The sequence below is a fragment of the Coturnix japonica genome, chromosome 19 (assembly GCF_054131305.1).
Source record: "Coturnix japonica strain WE chromosome 19, WE-NBRP24, whole genome shotgun sequence".
In the NCBI taxonomy this organism is placed as follows: Eukaryota; Metazoa; Chordata; class Aves; order Galliformes; family Phasianidae; genus Coturnix; species Coturnix japonica.
The window spans coordinates 8,850,964-8,875,910 of record NC_140681.1 but is presented as its reverse complement, the minus strand read 5'-3'; the positions used below and the strand labels follow the sequence as shown (position 1 = coordinate 8,875,910).

Sequence of the window (24,947 nt, the reverse complement as noted above, 5' to 3'; positions counted from 1 at the left end):
GTGTAAGATTATGTTCCTTGTAGGAAGAATGTAAAACGCAGCAGGAATATTCTGTATGCAATATTCTGTTTTAAGCAATACAATTAATGAGTCAAAGTAATATCAGCATATTTAATCTAGGCTAACTTACCAGTCCAATGCATTTTTTTAATATGCTCCACACACTAAAATCACTTCTAGAAAACATTGGGGCAGGTAATGATGTCCTGTAATAGGAAAGAAAAACAACAACAAATCTGTCACGATATGCTCCTTAAACAAAAACACAATTTAATTTAAAGGTACCAAAGTATTTAATAAAGGAAATGAAGCATTAATTTCCACTTCATGTTGGAAGCAGACAAGTGAAATGTGTGCTCAGTTTCAGAGAAATAGCCTCTTCCTTGGTGAGAACAGTAATGCTCCAAACGATCATGAGCCAGCACAGTCATTTCTCATTTCCTACGTAGTACTGTGCAATTACCTGTGTCTCTTAATTCCATTTTCTTGAATTTCTGTCTCTCCATTGTGCTTTCTGGTCCTACTGCTTTGGTGAGGATCTAGATCAAGCATTTCTTTAACTTTATGATTTGCTTCTGAAAACTCTCCTGAAGAATTGTCGGAATCAAAGCCTGTATGGAAAAAAACACACAAAGCAACAACTTCCTTAGGAACCTTATTATGCCACAGAGTGCCACTCACATTTTACAGCTCTCACAGCACAAGCACACTTACACAAGGCTATTTTATTCTAAAAAGCATCAGAGTGAAGAACTTCTATCAAGTGACCAAATTCCCAAGAGTATTTAGAGCTAAGTGTTGCATTAGAATCAGGCATTCTCATCTGTTTTTTCATGCTGCTGAATATATAATCAATTTAGAATCTTGCAAGCTCTTCAACAGCTCCTAATCATATTAGCTCCATTGCCTCTTCATTAGAGCTGTGCTGTGATTGCAATAATTTTGTTTAGCTACATAGTTCTTCTTAAAGACCTTAAAAAAATTAATTTAGCCTATTCACACCATCAGATACAGAGCAGTTAAGGAGGAAAAAATGCCCATTTCACAACCTAGTGGCAAACATCCATATTACAGCAGCAACAACAATATAGGGTATCTAACTTTTTTGCCATCCGTGTGTGCAAACTTCACACATAAGAACTCAAACACATCAGAACAAAAGTCTTCAACTGCTGACCCTGCAGTGCTGAAGCACACAAAACAAACAGGCTTCACTCCAGACAAAAACAGTGTGATATGATGATAGCATAAGGTCACAGCTACTGATGTCCCTGAAAAACTACCAAAAGCCTACACTGTAAGAAAGGCTGCATGCAATTCAACCTCATCCTTTAAGAGATTAACATGAGATCATCACCAAAAACGGAGCAGAATAGACTTGCTTTTTGGTTCTGCAGCCAGCAGAGCTCCTTGGAGGAAAGTTTTGAGAAGAAGATTTCAATACGTGTAAGGACAAACAGAAGCCTAGAAGTAGTTTGAACATTCCATAGAAGTGTTAGAAAAGCAAAGTACTGGAGGGATAAGCCTAGAAAGGAACAAAATGACAATATTTTGAGGGAGATTTTTTTTAAATGTGGAGATTAATGATGGATTTTTATTATTATTTTTCTATTTATGTTCGTGTTCCTTTCATTCCTGTTATTACAATCTAGGCAAGCACTTTTCCATGCTGACAGTTACTATCACAAGTAGGTGCAGCCAATTCTGAAGTTCAGCTGTGGATGCAGAAAGAATCCCAGATGTTACAAAGCATGTAAATGCCTTAACAGAGTAAAGAAATCAGTTTTGACAAAGATTATTTCAGTTTTAGAGCAAGTAAAACAACGATCTTCTGGCACTAATTTTGTTAAAAATGCAGATGTTAATTGTAACGTTGCATATTAAACCCTCTCCTACATTTTGATGTTACAAGCGTGTAATTACAGAGCGATAATGACACCTTAGCAGGTCTTAGTACTTAACTGGAAAATATGATAGTTATGTATAACCAGGTAATGGAAATGAAGATTCATCCGAAACACCTGCCTTTAAAAGAAAAGCAACACCTGTCTATCTCCAGTCAACCCACAACAGAAGAATAGCTGTCATTTTTAAATGGTATTTTTAAACATATATCAGCTTTTTTAGGAACCTATTATGGTACAAGGAGATGGAGAAAGCAAATGCTGTAGAGTATAAGGAAATAACTTTGACTTGAAGTGGGGGAAAAACATTTGGGCTTTCAGGCAAACCTGCCCTCAGCCAGAAAGCTGATCAGCCACACACAGCATATGGAACATCATCACATTTAATGGGCATTTTGATGAATTAAAACACAAGGCTTTCCACTGTGCTTTCAATCTTCAGTAACAGCTGGCTCATCTGCTACAAGCCCAAACAGAAGTTTTAAAAGCTGCTTCTGAATGTAACTCTAAATATTATAGTTCTGAGAAGAACTATCCAGATGATGTTCTTCACAGAGGAAATACTGACTTGGAATATTTACTGACGTGCTCAGTTATGGTTTTATTAAGTTCCAGGTCTTTCAAGCTACCATTAAAGCCTTGAATTTGCAAAACTGAGTATCTGATCTTCAATACAGGCCATTTTTTGTACTGAAATAAAGCTTCAAAAACTAACTGAATCCAAAAATTAACTTAATCAAAAGTCCAAGCTTCTACATGTCAAGTGTAAAACCAAGCTTTTAAAGTCTTCAGTTATCAAAGTCAGATAAACTGGTTACCAGTGCTAATCTATTTCAAGAACTTAAAGAAAAATGACTTGCCAGCAGCTCTAGTTTTCAAAGTCCTCTTCTTCCCCATCCTGCAGATGAAACAAGTCCACTAAGCCATGTTACACATCCAGCTATAAGGGAGCAGAGTGGCACAGTACTGAGTACACCGTACACATGAAGACACAAGACTGCCCTTTCATACAGTCAGCAGCTTCCTCAGATACTCATTAAGATTTGTCACTCAAGACAAAATAGCAAAGTGGTGAGAACCTTCATCCCTAAAATGGTTCCATCAGAACTGGGATAAGAAATGCTGGTGTGTGCATAGTGAGTGAAATAAGAGGTCACTTTTCCTCAGTCAGAAATTATTATTTCTCCACCACTTCCCAAACAAGTCAGTCTTCACACTACATGGCCGCATCACGCTGCTTCCAACAGGAGGCACGATGAGCTTTCACAACATCTGCAGCACTTCAATACTGGGGCACAATCTGCTGATTCAATCCAAACATGATGTCAATATATTCATATGGCAGCAGGATCCTCACTTGCTCCTCCCCAGGAGGAAGCAGCAGTTTACAATGAACAAGAACCAAGCAGTAAGAACAGAAAGGCAACCTGCTCTCAAATAGACTGCACCAGATTAACCTCACAGACACTGAACAGGCTTCCCCTGAATAGCAGGTTAATGTGCAAAAAAGTAAAACAAAAGCTACTCAAGCTTGTCTAAAATAAATGATTACTCTGTAACTAACTTACTGTAGCAAGCATTGTGCCAATCCTTCTGCAAACCGCTTTGGCAAAAAGACATCTGACAGAATTAATGAAAGATAAGGTCTGACGCAACAAAAGTCAACAGCCTTTAACAAATTCAAAGTAGAATTAATAATCCCAAGGTGATGCAGGGCAGAGCTATGTGATCAAAGCCATGTGCTGACATAACATTTGGAAGAATTTGAATGAATTTGCCAGGTTTCCTGATCCAGTATCAGAGAAATCTTCCTCCTTTGAGAAAAATCAAATGCTGAGCTACTGAGAAATGACAGACATCACACACAGCATCTCTGAGATGCCCACAGTAAGTACTCAGTCATGTGTCCAACTAATCAGCGATGACAGTCACCTCTGAACACAGAGCAACTTCACTCTGGAAGCTCTTCACCAGCCAAACTGACTCACCAGCTACACAGTGTACTGTGTCCATCCTGGACATTTACAGGTGTACTCATCACCAAACATTGTTGGGTCAAGCCACCTGCCAGGAGGATGACTCCCAACCACACAGCACGCAATGCCATCACATGAGGATGACTTCTGGATTTGATAGGGACAGTGTCAGAAGCAGGAAACTTCTTAACCTAAGAGATTAAATCCATCACACCAAAACCCAAAGGTCCAAAGGGCAGATCTCTACTTGAGATGTGGATGTTATCAATCTTGAGGCCTTCTGAAGGAGCGAACTCACATTTTAAAAGGGAGAACACATTACCTAGGCTAAGACTGCTGCAGAATTCTAAAGCACAACTTCCCATGGAGTTTCACTGCCCTGCTAAGCCTGGTTTGCTATTTGTAAGGCAGAAACAAGAGTATCCAAATTACTAAAATCAGGGAAGGTATAGGAAAACACTGCAACTTCCACCAAGGAATGCAGAGAGCCCAGGACAACTGGGGAAACAAGTGGAGAAGAGCATGGAGTGCACACTGTTTTCATTTCAGTATGGAAATGAGACACAGCTGGAGAATGAGCTTGTTCCTGGTAACCATATCCCAATCATGGATTTAATGGAAAACCAGCACATGTCTCAAGTTGGCTTCTGCCCATCTACTGCTCTGACTTATGGAATGGAGAGTATGCTCAGAAAGAACAAGCTGAGGAGTCTCCCAACAAGGGCATGTTGCTTTCTTAATCAAAATTTGGAACTCAAAATCCTGAAGTTCTTACTGTGCAATGCAAAAGCTCACTGTGACTCAGAGAGGACCTCAATTCTGAGCTTAAACTCCTGGGGTATTGAACGTACACCAAGCTGCTACAGGCACCAGCAGAAGAATGCAAAAAGGCATTAACAGTAGTTGTCCTTAGCATCACATTTAGGTACGACCTGAAGAAGTCAAAGATACAAAGAAAAAGGTCTAGACTTTACTAGGTGCGTGCAAGTAATGCAACAAATGGACAATAAGATCTAAAGCATCGACCTGGAAGAAGAGATGGAATATTTGTCTTAATAGGTAGTCTCAAGAGAGAAAGACTTTGAAACATATCCAAACCTAGCGCCCCAGTTTAGGCAAATACGTATGTGGCATGCTGCAGGGCAACATATATACGGGATAAAAAGTTCAACCATGTTTAGTTTCTGGAACATCTGCAGCAGACAAAAAACTGTCCATCAGAAGAGGGCTGGGCTATGAGCACATCGAGACATCTGATCTTTTGCTTGGAAGCTTCTCTCCTCCCATCACACACTCATGGAAGAGTAAGCTTAGGAAAGGACAAGGAGTGCTCTCAGGTGGACATACAGCATCCCACCTGTGAGCAGAGCCAGCAAAGAGTACAAGGCAAAAGCATACCTGATGCACAATAACTTTGAAGCCATTACTTCCTTGAGCATTTGTAGGGCAAATTTTTGGGGTTCAAGAAAGGAAAACCTCACTACTCAAACAAAGACTCAAACTCTGAGCTATGTATTTCTCCAGACAGAAATAAAGTAACACACCAACACTGAAGCTGTCAGACAGACCTCATACTTAGATGTGCATTTCTGTTCAGCTTTTCAAATTGGAGCATTCCTGGCACATTCACAACACTAGTCCTAAGCACCTGAAACTATGAGATTACCAAGGATGAACCCAAACAATTCACTGCATTCTCAAGATTTTTATTCATTTTTTACAGTAAAGACTTTGATTTACAGAGGAATTTGGAGCACCGTGTAAGGATCTCACATCATTCATCCTTGTTACTTCAGAGGAAAGCACTATTCGATGCACTGCTCCAGAGTGATGCAATTCCTGTTTGCTCTTCTAGAACCAGCACTGGATTGCAAAGCCTTTCAGCTCCCTATCCTGAAAGCATGCTTTTATAGCAATCTGTACAGATGTAGAGAAATACTTCTCTATTTCAATTCTTTGAAAGAAGTTTTCCATTAAAATAAATAGAATAACAGGAAAAATAAGCTCTAGAAGATATTTTCACCTTTTAAAGGGCCTTAAAAGCATTACTTCTCAAGCTGCTATAAAATTACCTGCATTTCATGGAGAAATGAAAGCAAGACTCTGGCCCAAAAGAACTACTGTAGTGGTAAAATAATAGCCAGCACTGAGCTTTAAAAAATAAATCTAATATTAAATAAACACATATTTCCAAGGTCGAGCCCAAGCCTTTCTTCTTTTCAGAACACAGTACTACAAGTTTCACAAGAAGCACATTTTCTTCTTTATTCCTTTATCCATCACTGGTACCTTAACGCACACAATGCAGTTCAGAGCTTCTTTTGTCCCCTCCTCCTTTTTAGCACTGTGCCCCCACTCACCCGTAACGGCATCATAGAACTCTTCTTCACTATTCATCCTTCAGCGTGAAATCTCTGTACAGCCAGCTCAGCTTCCTCTAATGCATCGTTCAACTTGATGTAGAGCTTAAGTGTCTGTACGCTTCTGAAGTCTTCTTTTGCAAATACCCAGCCACTTTAGATGATCTATTTGACAAGACAGGGAAGAAGAATTAGCAGCTGCCATACTTCTTGCAAGCACAAACACACACACTTGACAAATACTCATTTTCCTACTTCTTCCCATGACAAAAGAAAGCATTGGATTCTTGCATTCATAAAACAGTCACTATGATTCTGAAGTCCTTCTGAAGATCAGTTCTACCTACTACAAGAACAGCCAACATACTACGACATACTTGTTCTCTCTATATAAAATCATTATGTACACTGTTGTAAAATATACTCTACTTATTGGAAGTTACATTTCAGATAAGTACAGCGAGAAGGAAGAAAAAGACAGCTGGCAAAACAGAAATCCCTTCTGAGCCAAAAGATAAACCTCACTGCATTCAATACTCAAACCTCATTTCATTCAATACAAGAAAGCTGGGAATAAGAACTTCACCTCATTGTTGCATAAAAGTGTAGGGCCTCGCTTCACATCACGCATTCAGTGGCTACTAGGTAAGTTCTGTCAGGTTATTGCTGTGAACATTTGAACACACAACAGGAGGTTGTGCTCTCTAGATAGAAAGTGTCAAGAAACAAAACTTTTTCTCACTAAAGCCAAGCACGCTACAAATCACTTATAGATTTATGTAGCATTCCAGCTCTGCATTATGGACAGACTACATTAAAATTATTCCAGATGGTTGGCAATGGTGTAACATAAACATTTTATTTCGCCCATCTTTAGTCAAAGCAGAACAATCAGAACATTTCAGTTCCACTCTTGTCAATGCTCACCAGGTACCAGCGCTGAGCCAGGCACACAGCAATGCCACCAGCTCCCCCAAAACAACCTCAATGTGTCAGCCTTAATTTTTTTCTGATCCTTGAAGATCCCACTGCTTTTGTGAGAGTGGCTTTTCCAGAGTAATTATAACTCGCACAGTTCCATTCCAATTAAGGGAAACAAAGCCAGAAGCACACTCTATTCCTAGTAGAGGAGCATGCCATGTTTAGAGCCAGTTCCCTCTCTCCTCTCTGCAAGACACCGAATTGCACGATGATGCCCCCTGAACTTCAACTCTTTTCTCCTCACTGCTCAGCACAAAGCTATGCGAATGCATCACACACTGTCCTTTCAACTCACTGTTTCAGGAGGAGGAGCTGAAATAGGCTATTTCACAGCTTCTCCCAGTTAATGAACACAATGTTTATCTTGAAGCATCACACCTCTCAGTGCCAGGTACCTGACTGTCACCTTTTCCTTAGGAACAGCCTACTTTGCTCACCACCAGAAGATTTTACATCAATCCGTGCTTCATTAACATCTCAGCTTACACATCACCTTCAGCAGCTTTTCCTTTACAAGTCCTCACCTCCATAAGGACTGAACTTCACACAACTGCTTCTTCTGCCTGTTGCTACACTGCTGTTGCAACTGCTTTCAGCTGAACACAGTTTCCTTCCCTTTTCCTTGTGCTCCGGTCACAGACCTTTAAGCAAGAAAGCTGAAGAAGGCTTATCAGCTACAGATTTCTGACTCGGGTTAGTCAAACTGTCTCACTCTCCCAGGGAAGGATGCAAGAGCTCAAAACACTGACACACTACAGACAGGGATGAATGAAGACTTCCAGTGCAAGGCTACCAGCAAGTGCTCTGCTTGCAGAAGGAGTAACAGCTTTGCATTAAGAAGATGCAGTGCAGGCTGCTGGCAGAGAACCAGAGAAAGGCAGAAACCCTTTAGTAACTGGTTCAAAAGCAGCAGCTAGCCCAGATTTCTGGGTGAACTAAACAGGATGCTATGCTTCTTCTCCAAACAGCAGCAGAATTAATTACACTGCTCTAAGTGCCTACCTCTAACACAAAACATACTGCCACAGCTCACAGCAGACAGGCAGGGGAGATGTGCATGTGTCCAGCACGCAGCTGTCTCACGATGAGCACTAAAATTCCTGAATTTTCTCCATGTGTTCCCTCATCTCCCATCTTTATATCCAGCCCTTGCTTTTTATCCAAGCTCTGGCAGCAGGGCCGCCCTACCACTGCATACAGCTCATGCAGTAGGATTCTGTTCCCAAGCAGTTCTACCCACCTGCAACATACGCCAACCAGCTGCCAACCCACCCCTGTTTAATTACACCAAGAGCACACTCTCCCTATCCAAACACATCCTGGTAGGAATGCCAGCACGCCCCAGCCCTCCAGAGGAGGCACTAAGGAATAAGAAGTCTGACTTACTGATAATAAGGGCACTGACTACAAAGCCAATGAAGCTTTTCTATGAAAATAACCACCAAATATAAGTGTGGTGACTGAAGGGAAAGACCTGAGTGAAGCAGAAGCCCAGGCTGCACTCTGTCCTTGTGATACGCACCTTGCACCACACCCTGAGCTAATCCCTATTTGAGAATGAGGGTTTGGTCATACACTGTAAGTTACAGGCAAGTACTGCAGCTATCACCTGAAGAATATTCATGGCAGGCACTTTAAGCAATAGTCACAAGTTGTTTTAAGGTGTTAGGGGAATTTTAAAAGGATAAAGCAATGTATTTTGCACCTTAGTGCTCATATTACTCCTTTTAAATTCAGCTCTTTATCTTAGCAGAGATTAACATGGATTTGCACACATGAACACAGGATGGTTATCAGCATCCAGCTCTCAGGAGCCAAAAAGCAAGGACTGCTAAAAGCAACATTGAAAAGTTTCTCTCAACCAGGCTGAAGTGCCAGCAGACAAAAACATCCCGTTTGCTTCATGTTCAGCATTTGTAATCTGTATTTCCTCCACACTGCTCACTTCCACACAAGCAACTGCAGGGAGCAGCTTCCATCCAAACAGAGCTGTCCAAGGAAAGGTGCACGAGGAGACCCACTGGGGCTTAAGTCTAATCCAACCCCAGAAAACCTTTCATAAAGTATAAACATAATTTTCACCCTGTTAGTACTGAAGTGTAGATGAAATCCAAAGTGTGTATGTATGAGACCCGCGGCCAGGTGAGATGTGCTGCCTGCAGTTGCCACTTGCACACTGCAAACCTGCACTCCAGGGAAAGAAAAACAACAGCCACCAACCAAAAACCAGCAGACCCACCAACGACTGCCCCACTAAGATCTAAGATTCTGGATCCTCACCACTCATACACAGATTAAGAACAACAACAACAACAAAAAAGCACAACAAAATACCAGGACTTGTCCGAAAATAAACCTGCAAGATCTAAACACGCCATCCCCGTGATTTTGCCAATGTCACACAACTAGCTACTCCATACTAACTCGTTCTTCTAGGTTAGTCTTCCACGAGCCCCTGCTGGTTGACCAGAAGTTACTCCTCCTTAAAGAAACATTTCCATTGCTGTAGGAAGGTGAGCTTCCACTGCTGGGGCAGCTCATGGTGCTGGAATGCTGCTCAGCAAGCACGAGGTTGGCTGCTGCAGGGCTGCACCTGCGCTGTGCTGCTCCTCCAGGCCTGACACTGAAGCTTCACATCGTGCAGCACTCCTGGAAAGCAAATGTGTTCCATTCTGCTTCCTTTACAAATCCTGCTCTTTCTCTCCAATAACACACTTTTAACCCTGTGAGAAGCACAGACTGCAGGAGGCAGCCATCACCCAGCCACCCCATCCACCACCAGAGCCAGGAGCGCTTAAGCAAAACCACATATGGAAACAGCGAGCAGATGTGCAAACAAACCAAGGTTGGCCAGCATGAGCAGGCTGGGCGTTAAGAGCTCAGCCCAGTGGCATTTAGTGCCACCAAAGAATTAATGAAGCAGCACATTCATGAGTTTTTTCCACATGTCTAGCAAGGTTATGCTGGATATGCGCTTCCATAGGGAGTTTTAAAACAAATTAAGTTTATTAACTTGAGAGGAGAATACTTGTATAGGGGAAAAAAAAAGTTAAAAAGAGTGAAAAAGAAATAATGACAATTTGCTGTCAAGTCTCACAATAAAAATACCACACAGATACTGCCAGAGGGGTGGAATAGAAGGGGCAAAAACCTGCGAGCTCTGAAAGGACCCTCTGTTTTCAGATGTTTGCATGTCTTTAATAGGTCAGAGGGACACAAACTCAAATTAATAGAAACCAGCTTGGTCAGAATGTAAAGTCAGCCTGGTACAAAGGAAAATTAATTCTATGGCCTGTTTAATCCACCTAAACATATGGAAATAAAAAGCAGATTTTCCATTAGCACATCTCCTGGGCTCAGGATGCAGCTTCTGTCCAGCAATGGGCTCCTAAGGAGCAACCTGCAGATCAAATACATGCAGCCGACATACCAACACTACAAACAAGCTCACAACCCTCTTAAAACACGACTGGTGAAGTAAGAGTCGAGCCCACCTCTTCTCAAGTTGCCAGCTGAAATAAAACATAGCTGCTGTACTTCAAGGGACAAAATAAATAGCTTGAACCAGAAGATAAATATTCATGCGCTTTTGCTCCGTATGTATCTCCTGAAAGCATCAGACTGCAGTGTTTCATCTCTGAATGAAAGCTTCAGCGAGGATGAATCTTAATTGACTCATGAAATTAGGTTACCGACAACAGTGGATCTAAAACATCTATAAAAAAAAATTGCCAAGAAGTCGTTTTAATTGGCAATTTAGATGCCTGCTGTAATTATGATGCACTTGAAATCTCTTCAACCAGCAAACAGCTACACAGATGGCGGAATCCAGAAGTGGATTTTATTTACCAAGCTAGAATTGTTTTTTACTTCAATGTAATGCAGCAGCACCTTCCACAAAGGGGTCTAGGCCTAATGAGACTCGCTCAGCATCCCTGCTCAAGGAGGGCAGCTTCCATCTCAGCTCTGTGCAGCACTGAGCACAGGGGCTCGGGGTGAGGGAAAGCCTGGCCTGCTGCACTGCACAGCTCCTTTGCAGACTGCATCTATCCCTGCTGTGGGCCTTAGTGCAGCTGGGAGCTGTTAAATGTCCTGAGAACAGAGACGTACCTGCACCGGCTCTGAAGGGATGGAGCTCAGTTTGTTCCTAGCTGTCTTTATTGCACTATGGTTTGGATCTGCTACCAGAATCTCCCTCCTGGTGAGCACCTGCGGTTAGAGAAGAGGTTGGGAAGGAACGCTGCTAACCCAAATTAATTCTGTGCTCAGTGTTAATACAGAATCCACCTCACTATCTGCTTGGAGACATTAACCCTTCTAGATAACAAGGTTGTACAGCTCTCAGATCTACATTCAAGACAAAATAAAGCAGTGTGGATGCATGGATGGACACATCCAGCACTTCGGGACCGTAAGAGGGCTGAGATTCAAAGGTTCATATTTCAGTTCTGCAGCTGCAGGAATAATTTGTCTCCTGTGCAAACTCCTGTCAGATTTATGGATAATCACAGGAAGAAAACACTATCCAGCCCCCTGCATTTTCTGAATGGAGGGCAGCTGTAATTCACTGGAAATCTGTCCGATTCAATTATGTGCATAATAAGATGTACTGACAGAATCTGAAGGATCTGTCTAGACAAGCAAATGAATATCCAGTTGTAACTGTATATATTAAAAAAAGCAAATCCAAGTAAGCTTAGTCTATTCTTATATCTTATTGATCCTGAAAATTAAGACATTATCTTTGTGCACTGAGTCAACAATACGTTTGTGAGGAGTATAACCGAAAGCAACCTAAGTCACATTTGACACATCCTAATTGCTTACTCCGTCCATGCTCTGAGGCTTTCAGACATAATTACACCATCATTCACTCTTTCACACAGTACACTGTTAGGAAATAGAGGTCTGAGATCAAGCGTTTTTAATTCCAGATTACATAGTGGTCTATTCCTTAAACTAAAGAAACAATTGAATCCGTATCACATGTAACCTCTATTTTTTGCAACAGGAAGCATATGAACATCCCTTATCTTTCAAAGCAGCAGATAAACAGTGCCCAGCTTTCTCATGGGTCTCACTTTCCCATTTATTCAGCTTGATGATGCCCCTTGTGAGCAGCTGCATTCAAAGTCAGCTATAACATTTACACTGAGCGCTCTGTATTTAACACACGCTCTCTGTGGGCTTGATTTTCTTCCCCCAAAAAAATCCATCTTAGATATTTCACAGAAAAAAAGACAAAGCAGGAAGCATTTAAGAACATCGTGTTCATGGCAAGGACAGACGGTTCTTTTCAGGTGTCTTTGTGACTCAAGCGACAGTATTTGATGACGAGTGAAGGACCACAAGAAAGCCAACTTGTAATTGGGAGCCCTGGTTACCAAGCAGTCTGATGCAACATCACACTGTCCAAGAATATGTTATTTCAGATATCAAAGATAATGTATGATCCGCTTTAAATAATAATAATACACATGCATGTGAATCTCACTCTTAAACAGAAAGAACTGCCTGGTTGGCACTACAAACAGTACTTTAAAAATACAGCCTTATCAAAGCAGAAAAGCCTGCTGGTCTGTTTTCCAGCCAACATGAAAATAACAGAAAGCTGAGCTTTCCACCTTTGTTCTAGGTCAGCATGTGTGAAGTTCACACAGTAGAATTCACAGGAAGAAAGGCTCAAAGCATTAACAGTTTCAATCATAAGATCTGTCAGCTTAAGCGTATCATAGAAATCCCTAACAGTTTGAAAGCTGATTTAAAGAAAACACCCAGCAGTGAAAATTACCCTCCATGAGCAGTTATCAAATCACAACACTTACACAGATGTTAGCAAACAACTACTTCTACCACACTCAATTTCCTTGCTTGTCAGTATCACTGAAGCCTTTAACCCATGTAAGTCTTCAGCTACTTCCAGGCATAGTTAAGTTATTTAATCATCATTTTCTCTCCTGAACTTTTGTCTCCCGTTTGCGATGTTACACTGACACAGCCAAAGAGTTTGTTTTGGAAAGAACAGCGTATGTATTCCTGGACAGCAGATGTTTCAGTGCTTCCTTCGGAGCACTCCCTGATGTTACGAGTTCACTAAGAGGTCCAGTCAGTTCAGCAAAGCAACATCAAGAACTGCTCCCAATCCCATCCCAAACTGCCTTCAACTTTCTGTCACGTGGCCATCTGCACGACTTGACAAGTATTTTAAGCATAGCTTTGTTTACAGTAACTGAAACCCAGGGGATTACTGAGGGAGAAATCTCTGCTCGGAACGTCTTGCTTCTGTGCTAGTTTAGCCAGTTCTCCTGCTTCCAACCCACAGTGCAGGGCTGGAGCTTTGGAAGTTACGCAAGTGACTGCTTCCAGAACTTGCCCTGAGGTTTTAGGAGTTCTAAAGCACATTGATATGGAGTTTGTACGACCGTATGTACCCGCGGTTGTACACTAGTAGCAACGTGAGCGCAGAGTTATTGCATTCTTGAAGAATAAGTTGGAATTGAATGGAATCAACTCTTTAAAAAGACCATGAGAGACTCATGTCTCTTTCATTTTGAAAGTTTAAGTGAAGGTCACACACTTTAATTGAGAAAATTCACGGTAAATGAACGTTTCTGCTTGCATTGAACACGCTTTGGTGGTGGGAAACAGATCACACACAGAATCACAGAATGACCCGGGTTGGAAGGGACCTCAAGGATCGTGTAGTTCCAACCCCCTGCCTGGCAGGGCCACCAAACATACACCTTTACTAGATCAGGTTGCCCAGGGCCCCGTCCAACCTGGCCTTGAACACCTCCAAGGACGGGGCATCCACAACCTCCCTGTGCAGCCTGTTCCAGGCCCTAACCACTCTCCTAGTGAAGAACTTCCCCCTAACATCCAACCTAAATCTTCCCTCTTTTAACTTCAAACCATTTCCCCGTGTCCTGTTATTGTCAGCCCTTTCCAAGAGTTTCCTCCCCTCCTGGCAGTAAGTTCCCTTCAGGTATTGAAAGGCTGCAATGAGGTCACCCCGCAACCTTCTCTTCTCCAGGCTGAACAAACCCAACTCCCTCAGCCTGTCCTCATAGTGGAGGTGCTCCAGCCCCCTGATCATCTTCCTGCCCCTCCTCTGGACCCAGACTATGGCTGACAAAAGCCTGAAGGTGATTTCAAACCCAGGTTCTGTCCTGCAAGCAGAGCAGAGCTGCTTCATTAAGCAGCCCTGAGTCCACACACACACAGACAACACATCACCACCCAAAACCAAATCAATACAACACACCATCTACCTTTCTCACCACGCAGCACTCCTGGTGGCATGTTATTTAAACAGGAGCCTCTTCTCCGTCTATCCTCCTCATGTCGCTCACTGTCCCCCTCAGTAGCTCTGTAAGAGAAGCACACAGCTGTGATCAGCAGCACACAACTCCAAAGCTCCCATTGAGGAGGAGCTGGGGCCACAGGCCCGCGGCCTCCTCTCCTCACAGACAGCACAGCCCCTGCCGAGCTGACAGCACCAACACGGCCCCAGGATGGGCCCACACAGCGCCGGGACCGCGGGGTGGAGGTTCGGGATGGAGGTTCGGGATGGAGGTTCGGGATGGAGGTTCGGGATGGGGCCGGGCCCGAGGCGTTACCTGACCCCGCGTCCAACGACGGCCCCGACACGGCACAACCCGCACCGCTGACACCAAGGCGGAAGTGCGGCCCTCGCAGCGGTTGAGTGACGAAGCTCTCAGCCAATCGCGACGCGAGGCAGCGCACCGATGGAGGAGGATGGACGAATCGGCGGCCTCGCCCTCCATGCAGGAGGCGGGGAATATGCTAATCAGGAGCAGAGCGCCGCGGCCGCACCACGAAGCTAGGGAGACAGCTGGCCAATGGGAGGTGAGATGGGGCGGGGATATGTAAATTAGGAAGGCTCCCATGGTACCACTGTTATCACTGCTATCACTGCTATCTATCACTGCTATCTATCACTGCTATCACTGCTATCAATCACTACTGTCACTGCTATCACTGCTATCACTGCTGTCACTATCACTGCTATCACCACTGCTATCATCACTGCTATCATCACTGCTATCACTGCTATCATCACTGCTATCACTGCTATCACCACTGCTATCATCACTGCTATCATCACTGCTATCACTGCTATCACCACTGCTATCATCACTGCTATCATCACTGCTATCACTGCTATCATCACTGCTATCACTGCTATCATCACTGCTATCATCACTGCTATCACTGCTATCACTGCTATCATCACTGCTATCATCACTGCTATCACTGCTATCACCACTGCTATCATCACTGCTATCATCACTGCTATCATCACTGCTATCACCACTGCTATCATCACTGCTATCACTGCTATCATCACTGCTATCATCACTGCTATCATCACTGCTATCATCACTGCTATCACTGCTATCATCACTGCTATCATCACTGCTATCACCACTGCTATCATCACTGCTATCACTGCTATCACCACTGCTATCATCACTGCTATCACTGCTATCATCACTGCTATCATCACTGCTATCATCACTGCTATCACCACTGCTATCACCGCTGCTATCATCACTGCTATCATCACTGCTATCACTGCTATCACCACTGCTATCATCACTGCTATCACTGCTATCACTGGTACCACTGCTATCACTGCTATCACTGCTATCACTCCAAATTCCATCTTGTCCCACCTGCGAAGGCAGCTATCACAAATCCCATTCACTGCAATACTGCTTTTCATGCTGCTGGCACTGAAAAAAGGAAGGTATTATGACAAACGTAGCATGGCATTAATCTGTTTCATACAGAAAAGCCTCCTCTTTACAACAGCCCATGTTCCATCGTGCTGCCTCCAGCTTATCCGCCAGCAATCAGTGGTGCCTTATGTCCTATTAGGGGTTTATTTGTTGAACTGGTCCATGAGAGCGTCTTACTTTGATATAATGACAACGTCTGGTTTGAGCTCCGTGCTCAGCAGCCAGTCATTGCTGTGCTCCCCACACCACGTTTCTATTGACGGATGGCAGCGCTTACATCAGAGATTAATTCAACAGTAGGATGCTTTCTTTCTGGAAGTTTAAGTCAATGGGAGCTAATTATACCTATTGATGCAATACCAGAATTGATGGGTGAGTAAGATCCAACCTGATTGAGTGCTGCCGTGGTAACTTCTCTCTGTCCCCAGGATCTCGTCCATCACAGCACGCAGTGAAGGGATGCATCCCACAGCTATAGGGGGGCTTTCCTGGGGACACCCGTAAACAGAAAAGAAAGGAAAGGTGGATATTGGAGACAGCAATACTATTGACAAAGCCATAGGCTGTTCCAAATCGGTTCAGTGTGTAATTTTCTATATTTTTGAAGGATTAGCACTGTTGGTCCAGCAGATAACCTGGATGTGTTCAACATGGGGAAAAGAAGGTGGAGGGGGAGGTTTGATTCATGTTTATAAATATCTAAAGAGAGGTGGGAGGCAAATGGATGAGGCCAGGCTCTTCTTGGTGGTGTGTAGCATTAGGGCAAGGAGTAATGGCCTGAACTGGAACATAGGAAGTCCCATATACCAACATGCAGAACTTCTTTACAGTAACGGTGATGGAGCACTGGAACAGGTTGCCCGGGGAGGTAGTGGAGACTCCTTCTATGGAGATATTCATGACCCATATGGACACCGACCTGTCTGACCTGTTGTAGGGCTCCTGCTTTAGCAGGGGGTTGGACTCAAGGACTTCTTGAGATCCTTCCAACCCCTGCAATTCTGACTCTGTGATTACTTGCTGGGACAGTTTTTGTACTGGATGGAATAAAGTCCTGCTCACTGGTCCCTAGGCAACTACCAGAACAAATTACTTACCACTAATTCACACGCATCCATCAAAATAAGACCCACATTCATGTTATCCTTCAGTATCTTTTGTGCTTGAAAATCAGCCCCTTAACTTTCCAGAAACAAATGATACTAATCTGCAGATTTGTTTTAAAAATACAAGTGTTAAAAGGGTTTCGCTGTGAAATTCCACAAAAGCAAACAGTAAAAGAGATGGAACTTGAGCATAAGCAACAAAGCAAAACAGCTGCTGTCCCCGATGGAGTTGGGAAGCTGGGCTGCAGATTGAGCTGTGGGGTAGCAGCGATCACTACCGTGCCTCCCCCATCAGCTCCCATGTCAGCCTCTGCTGGCTGCCTGCTTGTAGCCCAGAGCAGGAACCGGGAGCAAAAGGAAAAGAAAAACCTTCATTGATATTCACAATGATGTCTTACGTGTTCAGCATTGTTTTTGTCTAAGGGAGCTCTTTCAGAAAATGTGAGAAGACGAGTTATTAGGTGGAAGAATGGTCATCCGAAGTGAAGAAAGGTCTCTGTTGGGAAGGAAGGGACTGTACTGCTCTGTGTATTAAAGTACCACGAATCCTTTTGATTATCATTTTGATTACTGTGTGCGTATATTTGATAAGATGGATTCAGATTGGGAACTGTGGAAAAAAACAAATTAATGACCTTAACTAAGCTAAACAGCAAATTAAAAGCCTCTAATGATCAAGGTACATGAGTTGAATTTGCAGCTGACGATTGTTCCCTTGCTCTGCCGGTAGCTGAATGGTAGCATCCCTCCTTGTCCCCATTGGCATGCAGCATCATCCTGAACCCAGCACCAGACCCAGCCCAGCCCCAGAGCTGTGCTGCCAGTGGGGACCTTCAGAGGGGACCCAGCATCTGCTGGGCTCTGCAGGAGCACCGCCAAGTGCCTGCCTGCTTGTTCCCAAGCACAGAGCACAAACCCCATTTTCCAGCCATCCGGCCCCAGTGCGGAGCAAGCAGGAAGGAGCCTCGCCAGCTGGCTGCTAGCTGAGGGCTCCAGCAGGGAGAAGCCTGAACAAGGAGTCCTGCACAGTGCCAGCATTGCTGCCCAAGTCCCATTTCACATTTGGAATGGTTCCCAGCCACCAGCTCCACTCAGGGCAGGAGCCGGCTGCCCAACTCTGCCAGCTCTCCTCATCCCGGACACTCTGTTTGCAGAACACACTGACAGTTTTCAGTCCGTGCCATTTGGAAGCAGACCTTGCAGGTACTGTCGCCTCACATGCACAAAGGGAAGGTTTGGCTCAAAGCACAGCATTAATACTGGTGTGAGTTGTGTCCAGAAAGTTTCACAGGAAACTTCTCATTGACTAAGATGTGATTTGTTACCAGGCTTACACAGTGCATTCAAATAGCATTACAAGAAAGAACCCCAACCACTGAACAAGTGCCCCAGTAACTCTGCCTTGATGGTGGGGGCTCCTGGTGCTCCCATACCTGCGTGCAGAGTTGGGCCTTCAAGCAGGTCTTCACATGGACCAGAAACAGCCCTGCTTCATGAGACCAGGAGCTGAAGTAATGCAGGGACAGAGGGAGAAGGAATGAAATGGATCCATTAGCCTCTCATTTCCTCAATGTTTCAGCTGTCACGAACACAGACCATCCATTCCAGAAGTGCAGAGCAGAGATCAGGGAGGTCTTCAAGCAGCAAACGGACCTCAAAGGAAACCCCAACTCCTACCTGCAAACTAAAGGCTGCAGCAAGGCTTGCCATCACCTACTGCCATCTCTGCCTTCTCCAGCTGGTCCTCAACCAGCTGCAACATGCACTGCTTACACAAAGCAGGGGAGAGCACTGTTTCACTCATCAGCTCAGCACAGCAGCCTTAGTGAAGTCCCCATAGTGAAACCTTTGCTGCTTCACTCTAGTTGGCTCCATAAGCATGAAAACCATTCTGAAGAACACGAGCAAGTGCTTGGCTGTGCCATACATGGACCACCTGATGAAGCTCAACCCTCTGTCCATTGTAAAGGATAAAGGAAGGGACACTCCCAGGCAGAGGGATGCTGTCACATTGAGTTTCTGAGATGATAAAATGCAATAGGTGGAAATGAGACAAATAGCAGCACCCTGTTTTTTTCAGTGAGAAAAACAGATCGTGTGCTCACAACTGCAGCCTTGGAGGGCAGCACATGTTCTCATTGCTTCAGGTGAACTGAACTAGAAAAGCTTTTTCCTACCTTTTGTATGTGCAGCTGCTATTTAATGTAAATGAACTTACCAGAAATTGAATAACACCCACACGAGTAATTTTACACCCATCCAGCATTTAAATTCTGAATGCAATAATTTGCAGCACCACAGCAAGGCTAGAATTCCCAAAGCAAGTGGTCTATTTTTAAACCTTTCAAGCTCTATTTTTCTTTATGAGGTGTAGAAATTTGCTTCCTTCTGCTGCTTCAGAACTTAATTCACAACAAAAGTTTCGGGGATGTGCCAGTAAGTACCTTCTACACCAATCGTGGTTCAGAATTACAGTGGTGTGAGAAATCTGAAGCTTGGCTCAGACTGAACACTGCCATGGCAAGAGCTGAGCATCGCTCCTGAGCACCCAAATATCACATATGGAGAGTGCACTGGAGCAGAATTGAGGTCTATGAGGGAGTTCAGACTGCCCCATATGCCCCATAAGACTCTGGTGGAAGAGATAGACCCAACCTTCTTTCCCTCTGCAGTGAGATGTGCTGCCTTCCCTGATGCTGTTGGGCTTTTCCTCCACTTGGGAAAGAAAGAAAATGTTTGTGGCAAATGGAGACGCAATTATTTTAAAACGTTGCCTTTTCTGAGATGTAGCAGCAACAAAAATTACACGCAGATCAAAGAGAAAAGAGGCTGTGCTCAGGGACAGCTCAAAATAACACAGGGCAGTTGCTGAGCAACTTTCCAGTGCAAAGTCTTGCTTTTCTCTGGTTCCTCCCCCATCTGTACAAGAGGGACGGTGTCTAGTATTAGTCAAAGGGAAGTCTGTGTGATTGCCTGAGTACAATTAGATCTGAGGTCTTTGCAAACAGCTCCCATCAATCAACCCCGAGCCATTGATCTTACATCTCAAGCACTTATTGAAAAATAAATTATGCTTTTTTGATCTAATCAACTATTAAGGATCCTTCTCTTCCTTTTAGAAGCTGGGTAAATAAAATTCTTCTATCAGAACTTGCTTAATAATTATTCTGGACACACGGTAGACTGAATCCTGAGTGCAAAGCAAAGCTATGATGCAGAAACCAAAGGCTGATTTCTTTTTCCTCTGCTCCTTTATTTTGTTGGAGCATCTATTCTTCCAACAGGCACTCACACAATTTGGTGCACAATGCTAAATGCAGTCCCATAATCAGGGCATTGTTTGTTATCTGCACATGTGCTGTGGGGATCTGCGTGCTCCAAAGTGGTACCCAGGGATTCCACCTTCCTCTCCTGTTGTGGTTTGTCCCTCTCCTGCTTTTGAGCCACATCTGTTAGAGGCAAAAATGCTTTTGTGCTCTGAGGAGGGATGGTGAGTTTCCATCCATGGGGATCCTTTGGCATCAGGAGTGAAGTAAAGCTGGCTGCTGTCAGCACTCAGGGGGCAGCAGCCACGACAGGGCTGGGATGAGCCAGTGTGGGCAGGGGCACTGGTCAGGTGGTTGCCATCCATCTGGGGACCCCTAGTAGGAGATCCCTGATGGCCATAAAAATAAGATGCTTCCTTCGTTTTGTCATGGAAATGAGAAATCTGACACTTCAAAAAGAGGAGTTAGCAGGTCTGCCTTAGGGCTGGTGCAGGTGAGATGGGCAGGGAAGATGGTCTGTGTGTTCAGCTCTCTGCCAAAGCACATCTGGAGCACATCTGGGATGGAGAAGCAGTGCTGGGAAAGGGTAACAATGTCACCCATCGGGTCGGAGACCACCCAGCACCTCAACCCAGGAGCCAAACCCGAGGCAGAACTGATTCCTGACCCACACGGGCACTGACATAGCACGGCGTGCCCTGATATTTTCCAGCTTTTTAAAAGCAACGCCCCTTTGCACGCAGCGGAGCAGCACAGCTCTGCCTCTTGGATGCTGCTGGCGCGTCGCCACCCTTTAATTAAGTCTGACGCTGGCGGCAGCGCCTCGGGTCGGCGGCGTGGAGGCTGCGGGAATCGCACAGAGATCGGGATGCTGCGGGGCCGTGGGATGGATGGGGCGTTCAAACTAACAAGGCACAGTAATCGTGTCAGTATTACCGCACTCATTGATCAGATCGATGGAGAGCACAGACCCAGACAGTGCGTGGAAAAACTCCTTTGCCTGCAGGGAAGAGGTTGGCTGGGAGCAGAGAGCAATCGTTTGGAACCCAAATCCTTGCTGCATGGCACAAGCCACGGGGAAGTTGCTGCTACGAGGCTCCCTGACATCCCTTGGCACCAAAGTGCACGATGAACCATTTCTAGTACAGGTTTCCAGCAAGCACTGGCAGCACCTGCGGTCAGCTGAGTCCTGCAGATGGGCTAAAACTTCAATTGGGTACTTTGGAAAATCAGTCTCTCCTCACAAAGTGCTTTGGGATCTTAACAGGAAAGTGAGGCTGCCTCCATCAGCAGAAAGAAGAGAACAACACCTGCTCGAGGCTGCTCTTCTGTCAATGCAGGCTGTGGTGGGCAGCAGTGATTTGAATTCTGCCTCTCGATTATCATCAGCTGTACCCTGCTGACCCAGAGAAGCTTATCTCTGCCTCGCCCACACAGGGCAGCCTGATTTGGTCTGCTCTGCTTGCACATAGTGCCATATACAGAACAGCATTGCAATTAAACATTTTCTCTGCTCTATGCTAATGAGAAACAGGAAGAGCTAACAGGATGAACAATGGCAGATAATTACAGCCAAGCAATTACTGACACAATCCTCCGTCCTTGTCTTCACATTGCTTTTTCCACTGCTCAGTGCTTGCCATGAGCCTGACACGGTGAGCAGGGCCATAGAGAGGCCCTTGGAGGCACAACCCTAAAGCAGCCCCACATAAGCACATTTGTAGCTTTGTATCCAAACTTTGTTGTTCCTCTCTGTTTGCCAAGCAAACTGCCAAGGAATCCTTCACTTGCCAAGCAGCAGGACAGCCTGCATTAGCTAACAGTACCTGCAAAAATGGCACATCACAGACTTTGGTCTGTTTGACTGTAGTTTTCAAGCTTTCCAGTGTCTCTCGTGCCCGGTGAAAGAAGGGAAAGAAGAATAAGAGATCCAGGTAGGGAATTATCTCTCTCTTCTTGTTTCCTGCAGGTAGGCAATGTGTCACAACCACAGCTCACTGAGGCTTGGGGAAGTGGCAGAGCCAGCTGGGTTCCTGTGGCTGTTGGCCTTGGGATAACCAAGTACAGGGTTCTCAGGCAATCATAAAGGAGGGCTGACTCCCAGTATCCCTAAATTCTGGCTTATATAACATGCAGGAAAGTAACTGACTGATTGCTGTCCCCTGGAGGCACAGGCACCAGCTCAGTGACCTGCGCGTCACTGGCCAGGCTGAGATGGAGAACAACAAGAACAAAAGTGCTCCTGATGGAAGACCTGGCTCCCACGCAAGGTGGCTTCATATCTCTTGTGTGATTCACTCCCTTAGTTTACACTGGATGTACATAACCTTGTTTCTAGTTCTTGGCTTCTCCCAGTTCACGACATCCTACCTGCAGAGCAGCTGCACCCCACCCAGGGGATCAGCACTGCAGGACCTGATTTCTTATCAAGGACAGGAAGACGTTCAGTCTTTCTGTTTTCCTGTTATTCCCCCATGGCTCATTCCAGCACGTTCTGAACTCAGTGAGACCTCAGTGACTGTTGTGTTCAGCGGCAGCTCTGTCACACCGGAGCCCCCTGAGATGGCTGAGCTGAGTGGTTTCACAAGAAGAAGGGTCTCATAACTGCAGTAAGGAAAACAAGAATCCTGTTATGGACTGCAGCAGCAAACTCCCTGTCTTTGCAGAGACACAGATGTAGCACAACAGGACAGAAGCCTTGGCATGCACGACGCTGGCTGGTGTAACAGCTCTTGTTGCTGAAATGTCATTCATTGCAAACTAACCCAATAAATGGAGCTGCTTTAGGTTCCAGCTCTTCTCAGGACCCAGGGGAGCTCTAAGTTTCTTTGTCCTCTACTATATCTCTGTATCACTCTAACTTCAAATTACTGGCTTGTCTGGAGGTCAAAGCAGCCAGGAATGTTTGTTTGGTCCTGGTAGAAGGAAGACAGGTAAAAACATCCTGAGCACTGTTGTTATTTCTCCTGCAGAGAGCTGATGCTTCCTAAATGCTTTGCCTTCCTCCTATCACTGTAACCCTTTTAATCCCTCCTCACTGTGATTTTATATTCAGATGCCTGACGTATTCCCTATTAGTCTCTGCTGACTTATAGCAAACATCAAAAGGAAGCCTGAAAAAATAAGGAATCAGAGACTAGCAAGGCATAGTTCAGGGCCTGTGAGGAAACAGAAAGGCAGAGGAGGCAGCTTCTGGCAATCTTCTGGCTTGTTCAAGCACAGAAAAGGAGGGCAGAGGAGCCGGGGTGACCATGACTCACAGGGGTGGGTCAAGGAATCCAGCAGAGCTGATGAGGGCTGAACAGACAGATGGCCATATTTTCCTCTAGCCTGAAAGACATCTTCCTTTGGGGGAAAAGTGCTTTGATAACTGACTACAATGCTGCTGGACTTTACAGTGCAATGCCTTTCACAGATTGCCCTTGAAGAGATGCTTAAAGTTCCTGCAGACTTGCTAGGAACAATATTAGCAGCATCTCCGGTGACTTCTGCCTGCTCTTCATCCACAAGAGATGGGTGTGTGGGTTGAGCTCTTCTGATGAAGGTGTCAGTCACCACCCAGACTGTATGCTGACATTTCAGACAGTGGGTATCAAGGCAGCCTCAGACCAGCCGAGCTGATTCTGTCTGCATCTCCACTTGCATCTTGCTGGCATCTCCTTCCCATCCTCCTGGGCAGCAGAGTGGAGGTTTTGATGTGATAGAATCACAGAATGACTTAGGTTGAAGGAGACCTTAAAGTTCATCCAGTTCCAGACCCCTGCGATGGGCTGGCTGCCCCCCCCCAGCTCGTGCTGCCCACAGCCCCATCCCAACAAGCCTTGAACACCTCATCCTGTTCTCTTCTCATAAGAAATCCACACACTTCAGATAAAGTCTCCATCCACCATGGAGGTCTATAGTGACAAGCCAGCTTTATATTTCTGCTTGGAAAGCATCTGGAGGAAAGGGAGCTACACTTTCCTTCCTATTGCACACAATGAACCAATATGGTAATATCTTTGTAAGAGAGAATTGGGCCTACATTGAGTGGCAGTAATGAATTAAACAGAATTAAACTTTGATACATATGAGAGATATGATAGTTAGTACATAAAGTATTATAATTAATCGGTCCAGGAAACCTCTTAAATATTACATGAGGTTACCAATGAGTTTCCTGCCCGTGGGCCCCCACAGACCAGCAGGGAGCTGACATTTGCAGATCTTCTCCCACAAGAACCTCATGGCAGCTCTGAAGAAAGCCATGGGCGCCATAAGTGGGCTTAAACTCTACTCCTCTAATTGCTTGGCACCATTAAGTTTTATAAAATTTGATTAAGAATTAAGGAGCACACAGCTCTGCAGCTTGCAGCAAAGCCCAGAGAAGCCCAGCTTGTTTCTCTACAGCTGCTCTGTTTTTATGCCCACCCGAGAACAATATCAGCATCAACTTGGAACTGCTGGTACATCCTTGCTAAGCTCCACACCTGCACTACTTACTGCCATCAGAAGTGCTAGGAGTGAAATCCAGCCCAGCTTCTTTAAAGCCATCCCCTAGCAGAGAACCAAATTTAACTGATATTTTGTCAACAGAACTGTAATGTTTA

The 24,947-nt window shown here is 44.7% G+C and overlaps 1 protein-coding gene across 3 annotated transcripts in view; it reads right to left on the bottom strand.

The window, feature by feature from the left end:
- Positions 1 to 14,908, bottom strand: part of OSBPL2 (oxysterol binding protein like 2) — a 28,766-nt gene extending 13,858 nt beyond the window's left edge. Inside the window, exons 1-6 of one of the 3 annotated variants that reach the window (XM_015881491.3) lie at positions 14,841 to 14,908; positions 14,493 to 14,590; positions 11,332 to 11,430; positions 6,241 to 6,405; positions 464 to 611; positions 131 to 206 (exon numbers count right to left, since the gene is read on the bottom strand). In XM_015881491.3, the coding sequence (XP_015736977.1) occupies positions 131 to 206; positions 464 to 611; positions 6,241 to 6,277 (261 nt within the window). In that variant the 5' untranslated portion in view covers positions 6,278 to 6,405; positions 11,332 to 11,430; positions 14,493 to 14,590; positions 14,841 to 14,908. Of the gene's footprint in view, positions 1 to 130; positions 207 to 463; positions 612 to 6,240; positions 6,406 to 11,331; positions 11,431 to 14,485; positions 14,591 to 14,840 lie in introns of all 3 variants that reach the window. The other 2 variants (XM_085519664.1, XM_015881490.3) reach the window with 2 other exon arrangements.
- Between the last annotated feature and the right edge of the window lie 10,039 nt (positions 14,909 to 24,947).